This window comes from Myzus persicae, unplaced genomic scaffold, assembly GCF_001856785.1.
Source record: "Myzus persicae strain clone G006 unplaced genomic scaffold, MPER_G0061.0, whole genome shotgun sequence".
Lineage (NCBI taxonomy): Eukaryota > Metazoa > Arthropoda > Insecta > Hemiptera > Aphididae > Myzus > Myzus persicae.
The window spans coordinates 199470-210706 of record NW_019103565.1 but is presented as its reverse complement, the minus strand read 5'-3'; the positions used below and the strand labels follow the sequence as shown (position 1 = coordinate 210706).

Here is an 11237-nt window from a genome sequence, read left to right as displayed (position 1 = left end):
GGCAGTATATATTTCGTACGCCACCATTTCGGATTTTCTCCATATCGATCATCGTATACAATATTATTATTGTGTGCCATTCAACCAGCAACCACATACGATCATTTTTAGGATTTACGTTGCTTCAGTTAGTATAAGCCAGTTTAAATAGATGAATAAAAATAGTGATATCTATATCTATATTAATAAAAGGCATTGTGTCTGTACGTGTTTAAGCGACCCATATAGTCAAGTCTATGGCCCCTATCACGACGAATCCTAAATTTGGTGCATAGGCAATCCTATATTCGTGCACCTTTATACAATTTTTTAAAATTTAGATCTTAAAGATGGACTCACACTGGGAGTTGTTGATTCGCTAAGTGCGAATATTTTTCCGTTTATTATATGATCAACTGCATGAATTACAGAAAACAAAATATATATTAAAATTTGATATAAATTTAGACCTGTATATTTTAATAGTTGGTAAAGACTGGCCACTCCTCCTCCCCCAAAATTATTGTGTTAAAAACATGTGTTTATTGAACATTGAACGGAGTTTAAGACAAAGTAAATACACTGGTATTATTTAATTCATCACTATACTATCACCAATAGTTTATCCCGGAACCGGAAAGCCAATTAATACTTCTATTAATAACGTTAAACGACCTTAATCCCCGATATCTATAGGAATATAATATTTCATGTCGCTTTTAGAACTATATATAGACGATCGACAATTTGGTATAGTCTGGATCGAAAGTTTATTTTTCCTTCTACCGTTTCCACAACGACGGCTTTTCTTGTTGTACGGGACAATAATGTTATGATATTCGATTTTTTCCACCCCGACGGGCAACCATCACATCGAAGAGCGCACGAAGTACAACAATATATTATAATATATCAACGGAACAACTCGAAACGTTCCGCCGATCAGTTTGCGACAAAGACGCACAGTGTCGACCACACGCACAAACAGTACCGTTGTGGGCTCGCTCGTTTTTATCGAACAACTCGCAGCGAGTATGGCGTAGGCGTCACCGCCGACGGAAGTGACTCCCGATGGCCGATTACAAGCAGCTCAAGTGGGCCGACGACAAGCGGTGGACGAACTTGCGCAAACGTGGCACGTACAAAGCGTTGGCGGAAGCCAGCCACCGAACAAACGATGCCCAGTGGCTGGCCAACGACGAGGCGACGGCAGGGCGGCTGGCCGACGTCAAGCGGACCACGGCCGCGCTGTACAAAGCGCTCGGCACCAGAGACAACGCGGTGGGCCACCTGCTGCCGGACGGGCCACTCGTCGGCAGGGCCGCGTACTGCAGGATGGAGGCGGCCGAGGCGGCCGAGCGGTCGCTGCGGGACAAAATGGTTCGCGGCCAGCACCAGCTGAACGAGTGCCGGCAACGGGTGGCCAACAAGACGGCGCGCCTGGCCCAATTGAAGGCCAGAGTGGCCGCGGCCAGGGACTCGCTGCCGGCCAAGCCGCGGCGGCCGCCGGTGTTGGAGTCCGCGCTGATGCTGGACAAGAAAGTGGACGCCCTCAAGCTGGGCAACCTGCAGGCGGCCAAGGCCCGCGACATTATCGCCGACAACACGGCAATGAGGGACGCGCTCAACGAGCAGTTGGCGTCTGACGTCCGTCTACAGGCCACGGCAGTGGTCGAGCTCCTTGTTTACGGTACGGCCGCCAAGCAGGAGGCGGTCGCGTACATCCGGGAATACTGCCGGGTGGCGGGCGAGCACGAGAGTTCTATAAAACGGAAAAAAGCGTTTAAGCAAATGCTCAATACGAGAATATCGACACTGGAATCGAACAGGTGCCGTTGTCGATTTCGTTTATATTTTTTTGTTTACCGAGTCATCAATATTTTCTACTAGAAACATTTCGATATGTTTCGGTACTGAGTAGTGACACAACGACTTGTATCGAAGTAAAATTCCGATACCGGGTGGTATGTACAAACCCTGAATTTTGGTACATTACTCGTGTAAAATTTTAAACACTCAATATTGAATCGATACTCTCCAATTTCTTCGTTGAAAATCTTGAATGTATTAGGTAGGTATATCAAAACATTTAAAACAATACAAAACATCATGGTTTTATAATAATAGTAATAGGGTTATAAGACAATTCAAATAAGTCGGTCAAATCGTTTTTCAACTATTTTTTCTTTGTTTGTTGTTGAGTGAACATTCAACCAAAGTTCGTAGTTAAGTTTACTGTCATCTCTTGTTATACTGCTCCACAAACACTTTTATGAATAAAATTAACATAAAGAGTTAGTTAAAGTTTAGAAGAAAGTAACAAATACGTTCATTGTTTTGTTATAGAATATTACAATTTTTTTTTAGCTTATTATACATTTTTAATTGCAAATTTTGAGAAAAAAAGATTGAGTGGTATTTTTTTACGCTCATGAATTCTAATTTTCGTATTACGTATTAACTGTTCTCCGTGATCAATTCGTATCAATGTTCCATAGAATAATATTAACGGGTTGAACGAGATCGTCTGACGAAATACTACTGATTTAACCACTATTTGAAAGATAAACTTTTTTCGAATTTTACTATTAATCTGGAAGAAGATTCTTAATCATTCAGAAGTTCTCTTGGCTTTTACGCTTAAGCCAACGTATATTATTAACGTCTTACTTGGCTCTTTATATAATATACACCTAATCTTCGTGACAACATAGTACACTATAATATAATTAAGTTACTCATAATACTCAGTAATCCATACATATTTTTGAATTATTTTTAGATAACATGAAACTAGACTATTGGATCATTAATCTCCTTCTAGATAGAAATCTATAATACGTATAGGGTACTGAGTAGTGTAGGTAACTGTGTTATAGAGTGTACTCAGTTTTCACAGACACATGGTATAACAGTACGTGCTTTAATGATAACTATTGCTATTGCGGTGATCCGCAGAATTTATCAGAATATGAAAGTTGAAAGTGCAAACTTCCGATCTTTAATAGATAATTATAATGCAACTTTAGGCTATAAGATTTGGTAAATTTTTAAAATAAAAAATGTTATAAAAGGACAAAGATGCTAATCAATCAAATACACAATGATTCTGGCGAGGACATTGAATTTGATACTGGACAGGATATGACACCGATTGTATCTGATTTGGAAATTCGAAGCAAAGCAGGTGATAAAAACCTGATGTTGTTGAAGGATTGGATCGACAACGGACAAATGGAGAAACAAATGTTTGCCATGAAAGAAAATGCGGCGATGTCTAGTCTTACCGATGTGAAAAATCCAATCGATGGCTCGAGTTCAAGCACCATGGATGATTTTATATTTCCCGAAGAAAAGGTATGTAACTATGCTTAACATTTTATAATACTTAACTAGCTGTTCCACCCGGCGTTGCCCGGGCAAAAGTCACCTTAGGTAAAAACCGAGATTTTCTTACATTATATAAATAATAGCTGACCCGGCAAATGTTGTTTTGCCATATTAATTGAGGGCAATGACATACGGGTACGGTGTTATAGTATATACCATCTCCTATTTCAACCCCTTACAGCCCTTTTTTAGTATTAAAAAGTAGAATATGTCATTTCTTAGTGTCTAAACTATCTATGTACCAAGTTTCATTTAAATCGGTTCAGTTGTTTTTGCTATAGTTTGGTTAAATCTACTATACACAACAATGATCAAAATAATTTTTAGAATTTCAAGTAGCTTATAAAAATATTTATAAACTATGACTCAAGTCTAAAGATATGATATAGTCAATTCCTATGTATTCAAAATTGTAGGTATATAATGTATTTTGGAAAGTCATTTATTGGGTTTCTTAGTAACATAATGAAAAACAAATTGAAAAATAAAAAAAAATAAAAAAATAGTAAATGTACAACAATCTATTCATATAACGTTATTTGTTCCAATTATTATTTTATAAACCATAAAAATGAATAGTTTTTATGGTCTTTGGTCTTGCAGGATAAATGTGCACATAATAACTATCTAGAAGAAATATGAACTAACAAAAAAACCACCAATGTTAAACTAATACATTCCTCAATTTATTCTGAATCTAAACATTTTTTCTTTTTGAAAATTATTGACGTCAAATCAAAATGTTTCCATATCATATACCACAATAAAAAAATAATACTAAATGCAAAATGTATTAGAGTAGTGAACTTATCAATGGCGAAGTTATGAATGTTTAAAGAAAAATTTCTTTACGAAGAGAAAACATCCAAAAAAATTCTCAGATTTATCCCAACAACTTAACACGTCACAAATTAAGACAAGACAGACGTTTCCAAGGTAGTGGTAAACCTTGTCCGGCTGCATTTAATCGACCTAACTTAACCACAGCAGTGTTTGTGGGCCTTGATAAGAATTAGTTATGATATCAATCTTTTTTATCATTATTTCTTATTCAATTAATATTGTTAAACATTTCTTAAAAATAAAATTCATAGAAATTGTAAATAATAAAAAAAATAAATCTTATGATATAGGTACCTATAAGTGGTTTCGTAATTAAAAAGCATTCTTAAAAATAAACTAGGTCTTTTTTTATCAACAATCTAACCACTATAATATTATGACACCAAATGTTTTATTTAGCCGAAAAAAAAGTATTAATTAAATTCAAAGATTTTTGATTTAAGACATTTTTTAACATCATTAACATATAGGTAAGAGTTTTTACTTATTAGCTCGATAAAATAAAAATAAATTGAAAAATGGTATCACTACACTAAAATAGGAAAACCTACATACCTACTATTATAAACTTACTCATGTTATTGCCAATGTGTTATTTTTGATTTCACTACTCGTAGACATAAATCATATAAATATCATAATCTATTCATTATATTCTGTTTGAAAAAAAAAAAAAATAATACCTTAATAAGTAAGTACATATAATCAAAATTCTATAGTTTTGAAAGTTTCCAAATAGAAACACCAGGTATATAACAACTATAATACAATAATGCTGAAATAACAATTTGATACTTATCCTAGAACTATTACTATATGCTTATTTTAAAAAAAGAATGAAATTAATTTTGCTAAAAACAAATTTAGGCGCATATATTTTTACATAATTTATTAAGTAATTCTAATTTTTTTTCAAAAAAATATTTATTTGTGTTTTTATGAATATTAATTTTTATCAACACCAATCATATTTTAAAAAGTATTTAAGTATTTTATTTAAAAAACAACTAATTATGTTAAATATTCAGAATTTTAAATGTACCTACTCATTCCAGAATATTATGGTGTTGATTTTTATACGATGTATAACTGTATCCTTTCGATTGAACAAACAATGAATAAATTATGTAAATCCCTAAAACTAATTACACTTGTTGATTGTACTTGAAAAATACCCTATCAAATTAAGTTCAGCAGACCGAAAGCAGATCCTAATTATAACGAAAAATTTAATAACAACATACATTTACGATAACGCTTCATTTGAAATGATACTCACTATTTAGTATTAACTACTTATATATAATGTATTCTATGATGTAATAATGCTTGTTTGTATATTTAATATAACTACGCACAGATCGTTGTTAAACACTCAATAAATATTGTTTTTTATGAGTAGATACATATTAAAATTATACTTATAGTTTTAATTAGGTACCATATTTTAACATAGCATTTTTGTAATTTTCTAAAATATTATATTTTTACTATTTAACATAATATAATTATATGATATATAATATAAATATTATATTATATTACATAATATTATACTGTGAGTTCAAAAAAGTTATTGCCCTTAACAATTAAACATCTTGATGTTTGAATTATAACTTTAAAATGTTTTAAAACAGTGTCACAAATAACATTTTGTTATTATTTACTCTTCTCGTTGTATGCATTGTACGTTTATCTCTATAAAGGTATTCAAAAATTTTAAATTAATTCAAAAATTATATTACACAAAAATAATATAGACCAAGTGATCCTGTCGTTCTCAGGTCAACCAATACAAGTTCAAAGAAGGTGAATCAAGCAGAGCAATGGAAGCTGTAGAATACGTATGTGAGACGTTAAACTTCTCAAACATAGCAGAAGTACTGCATTATTTTTCGTCAGTTAAAAATGTGGAGATGCGAATAAAAAAAATGATAAGCAAGCGAAAACATATACTCGGAGTCGTAGAAAAGAATTTAGCATCTGCGAACGAACTGAAAATAGAAAGTTTAAATCGTTTACCAGAAGCGATTTTGAAGTTAGATGCAAACATTGAGCATGTCAAGCGTGAGGGTTTAGAGGTCCAGAAAAAACAATTGGAGGATGTCAACAGACGCATCACAGGGTACGGTATCCTGTTCAATGAACTTTGGTTCCAGTTAGATAATCTCGTGGAAAAACTCGAACGATGCAAGGTAAGAATTCGCACTGTAAAAACTCTACAATAATATGAGGTTTCGTGTTTTGTCTTAAAACATTGTATGGTATGTAATAATGTGGGTTGGGTTACGTACCACGCCTGTAGCGAAATGAGTGGACAGATTGCGTCGATAAATTATTGTGGCTCAAAGATATTAGATAAGTAACTATTTGAAACGTCCAAACTATGTATGAAAATATAATCGTACAGGCATGGAGCAGTTTCGTGTATTATAACGAATTGTTTTAATTTTAAGATCAGTGTTATTGAGCTCCTTATATTTTAGTTTTTATGGTCAGTATAAACCAATTGCACTTTTAGTTTTACCTTCAGATATTAAAGTTAGATCATAATAAACCATGATAAACTATGATACATTATAATATATTTATTTATATTATACTATAAATTATTTTTATTAATTAATTATTTTAAATTATTTATTATGTATATTAAATTGGTCAATTGATTACTGAGTAACAGGCTAAATGTTTTTTTGTTTGGAAAAAAAACAATTATATTCTTCGATTTAAAACATTTAGCTTTTTCGCTGTCAATATTCTAAACATCATCTTGATATTTTTGAAACGTCATACTTATTATAATCAACATACATGAGTGAGCATGAATTTAAGTAAATTGAACTTATAGTTACTAGTTATTACATATACAGGATAAATCAAGCTTTTAATTTCGCAATTTATTTATGGTCCTAATCGGTTTGTCGCACTGCAGAATACTTTATAATAATGATAACATTATAATACATACATAATACCCATGCATAATGGGTAACATAATGATGATGATACTATTAGATACTTGTATAATAATAGTATGTAGGTCCAATAAATTTTCATTTATTTTTTATTATACTCAAAATAAAATATACTTAAGTTTTCATTATTGTCTTTTTTTATTTCATTGTAAGAACGTGATTTAAGTTGTACCTACCTACTGGATGTCACAAATACTATCATATTCTATAATATAAATATTTGTATGTATTTTAAATTTAAATTGTCAAAGTCTATTTTCCAGCACAATTAGTTTATCTACCATGAAAATAACCGAGCGCATTAAATCGGTACATGCCAAAGTCATTCTAAGCGCAATATTGGTGAACTCCCATTTGTACACCGAAGTCACCAACTGTAAATAATATATTATAATAGTCATTATCATAATTATTATGACAGTTATTATCATTCTTATTTTTTCAACCCCTTTAGTTTTGATAATGTATTCTGAATATTATTTATGCTCCGGTGAACGATGTTCGAAAATCGATTGTGCTGCCGTCGTCATCGTCATTGTTTTTGTCCTCAAAACGTAAATAACCACAGGCGCATACCTAGGCATTCTGGTATTGTATACGTCCTGTCTACGCGATAGGCGTTTCCGATTTCCTTCCGACCTGCCCTTCCACGTCACGTATTATTATTTTTATATCATAATATTATTGTATTGTATTACGGTGGCGATAATAATATATCGATCGCTACGACTTTCGACGAAATTACGTCCCGCTGCCCCAATCGATTGTTTTTAGCTCTGCGAAAATTGGGTTGAATAAGCAATTGTATAGATTATATACGTCTGCCGCGGTTATAACTTATTGTTGATCATTATGACCTACCCACCTATTATTACATACCACTGTATCGGCGGCGGCGGCGGCGGCGGCTGCGGCGGCTGCGGTTAGGGGTTGGGTTATTAGGACTTGGGTAGGTGGTACCTGACCTACGCAATCGTTGAACATTATAATGTCTATTATTCCCCGCGATATACCCGCTGAACTCGTTGTGTTTGCACATCGTGCGGTACGAACCGTTTGCCCGTTTCGGGGCCTTTCGCGAACGTTGTTTGTTTCACATTGATCGTTTAGCATGCGTACACAACACGCGTGTCATATTGTTTAGTTATGGGCTCGACAATAAGCCGCACAATAATCGACCACGCCCCCTCATTTATCCGGACGCGGCCGCGTGCGTGGAAACCGTTCGCGGAACGAATTATTTCCCTCGGAGACACGTGCCGCCGAAAACCATCGCCGACCGCAGCGTGCTACGGTTAAAAGTCTGTTGCTGTACCGCTAATTGTTTGCCGGATTTTGATTTATCCGAACTGAGTTGTATTTTATAACGAGCCATTAATAATAATAATAATAATAATAATAACAACGGACTCTCGACTATACTGCAGTACTTGCTGCAGCGGCAACGCTATCGTCACCCGGTGGGTGTGCGTGAGTGTGGGGAGGGGGTGTGGGCCGAGTGAGATGTCGGAGCACCGGATAATTCGTTTTAATCTCGTTTCCGAGTATCATAATATTATTAGAAACACGTGTTGTGGTAGCAGTACACTAGTGCATTATTATATTAGTTGGGTATTGTTAGTGCATCGAAAGGTCGTGCGGACTTTACGGCGCTTATGAAGGCTAAGTTCCTCGCAAAACCAAAATATGATCTATCGTTCGAAAAATGACGTACGAAAGTGTTTCCGTCGTACTATTATTAGTTCGTTCGTCAAAAATAACGTGTTAAACAATTTTTAAAATAGCGTCATTATTCGATGTAATTTTACTTCATTTTAGTATATTATCGTGGTATTAATGTATTATAAGCCACATTAAGTGGGCAATTTAAAATGTATCCATATAATATATGTAGTATGAGCATCGATAACTTTTATTATTTACCAGTGGAGGAGATTGGTAAATGATGCCACACAAAAAATAATTTGCCTGACTTGTAAATCATAAAAATATATGATGTGTCACTATTTTATGTTTCGCAGAGACTTGATGTTTGTTATTTATTCGGTAGCTGTAATATAGTACTATATTATTATAGTTCACGTGTTATATAATATTATATAGTTTTCGATTTAAAGTTGTGACCAAATACATTACGTCGTACATTTTGCCTTTTGACTTACATCGTGACAGTAAATTGTTTTAGCCTTGAGGTGAATGATTCTCAATAGGCTGTATACATAGTAGTAAAGTATGACATTATTTTAAACGCATAAGATTACCCAAAGGACCTTTCTGGGTGAATGGGCATTCAAAATGTTTATCGCACCAGATGGGGTGACGGGAATTATGTGGAGGACTATGTCGTAACGGCCGTTATGAAATAAAAAAAATCCGTATCTACCAACAAAAGTGCACATTTTGAGAAAAACAAAATCACCGTTTAATTTATCGTCTTTTATACTCGTAAACTTTGGGAACGATAAAACATGACGTTTTATTAACGCTTCAATAGCATTTTAAAGAACTGTAAATAACCTAAAAAATTTAGAAATACGAAAACTGTTGTGCTCACATATTAAATGCTTCACGGTCGAGGTTATAAACATTGCGCGTATCGACGATCTTCAACTTTAGGACATTAAATAAAAAAGAATAATAAAATCTATAAAAAAAAAAGAATTTTTTAAACATTTACTACCCATTGTAGTATATCCTATATAGATTATAGAGTATATAAATACTGCGAATTTTCCTAAATAAAAAGATTTTATAGTGAATTATTAGTAAACCGTCAAAATTGGTATTCACTGTGGGATCGTTTCGGAGGTCATCTGGAAATTTGGACCCCTTTGAAATGGTATTATTGAAGGGTATGACATAAATATAACCCGTAGTCTGTAGTGTTAAAAAGCCTACAGTTATATATACAAATCGGTGGCGGGAAAATCCAGAGTAGGCGGAAAATAAAACCGACGGTAAAGGTATATAATATATATATTTACAAAAGGTATTTAACTTTATATTTTATTTCATGGCAGAGACTCGCAAATTTTGGCTTCCAGATGTTTAACCATATTATATCCACCGATGTTTTACCTAACGTTGGTTCCTAATCGTTTTTAACAACGTGCGCTGCTGCAGGTCCCAGTGGTGAGGAAATATCAACTCCACATGAATAACCCGGCCAATATAGACACCGAGGTGATGATGGACGCTCGTGAAATGCTAAAGGGACTGCGCTTGAAACCTTGTACCGTCGTTGACGAAGACTGTATCACAATCCACAAACCTTCAGCGGTCGCTTCGATCGACTCTTCACCCGGATGCCGGACGGTGGACGTCTCTGACAGGAATCCGGCCGTTGACGCTTGCCGGAAGTTGTCCGAAAAACTGTATTCCAAGGTGAAGTCGTGCATGGCACACCTCGGCGGCACCTTCGACGCGAACGACAAAAAACAGCTGATGGCCCGGGCGTGCTTCGCGTACGACCGGCAGACCCAGTTGCAATGGGACGCCATCAACACGAAGGACCGGAAGCGCCGGATGCGAGCCAGTTTGCAACTCCCGGTGGGGAAGGCCAAAGCCTCGGTGACTGACTCCAGGGCTACCGGCGGTATAATGACTCGGGTGCAGACCAAACAGCAGGCCGAAGACATCGTCCAGTGGTGCATCACGCCCAAGGACACGGACGACGCGAAGAGGACGAGAAAGCCCATATCGTTCCGGAAGTCCCGGATCATTGTGCCAGAACGAAAAAATTAATAATATGTAAGTATTAAATACCCCCCCCCCCCACCACTAATTTACAGCTGTATAGCAGACAGACCGTGGTCATCTGCGCAAAGCAAAATAGTAAACCGCCTCTTCTGTCAGAAACACCGTGCGTATCTACATATATAAATACAATTACAATTGCACATATAGCTAGCTGGAAAAAACTGTCACCATAAACTCCCTGTTATATGTACCCAAATGTATTTTTATTCAACACGATATCCATTATAATTAAAAATATATTTTCATTCTATCGAAATGCCCACGGTAGTATAACACTTGAATTTATTA

At 35.0% G+C, this 11237-nt stretch overlaps 1 protein-coding gene across 1 annotated transcript; it reads left to right on the top strand.

Annotated features, from left to right (window-relative positions):
- The first annotated feature begins 1050 nt into the window (after window positions 1-1050).
- LOC111034777 lies at window positions 1051-10934 on the top strand. The gene is made up of 4 exons (XM_022316138.1): window positions 1051-1808; window positions 3054-3336; window positions 5997-6407; window positions 10314-10934. Exons 1-4 carry the CDS (start codon window positions 1051-1053, stop codon window positions 10932-10934), a joined length of 2073 nt encoding a protein of 690 aa, XP_022171830.1.
- Window positions 10935-11237: the final 303 nt, after the last annotated feature.

What these genes read in the sequence shown, in the direction of transcription:
- LOC111034777 (XM_022316138.1), top strand. Translation starts at nt 1,051, where the DNA reads ATGGCCGATTACAAGCAGCTCAAGTGGGCCGACGACAAGCGGTGGACG. An exon ending in TTATATTTCCCGAAGAAAAG is followed by an intron (nt 3,337 to 5,996) that starts GTATGTAACTAT and finishes TGTCGTTCTCAG; the next exon opens with GTCAACCAATACAAGTTCAA. An exon ending in AAAAACTCGAACGATGCAAG is followed by an intron (nt 6,408 to 10,313) that starts GTAAGAATTCGC and finishes GCGCTGCTGCAG; the next exon opens with GTCCCAGTGGTGAGGAAATA.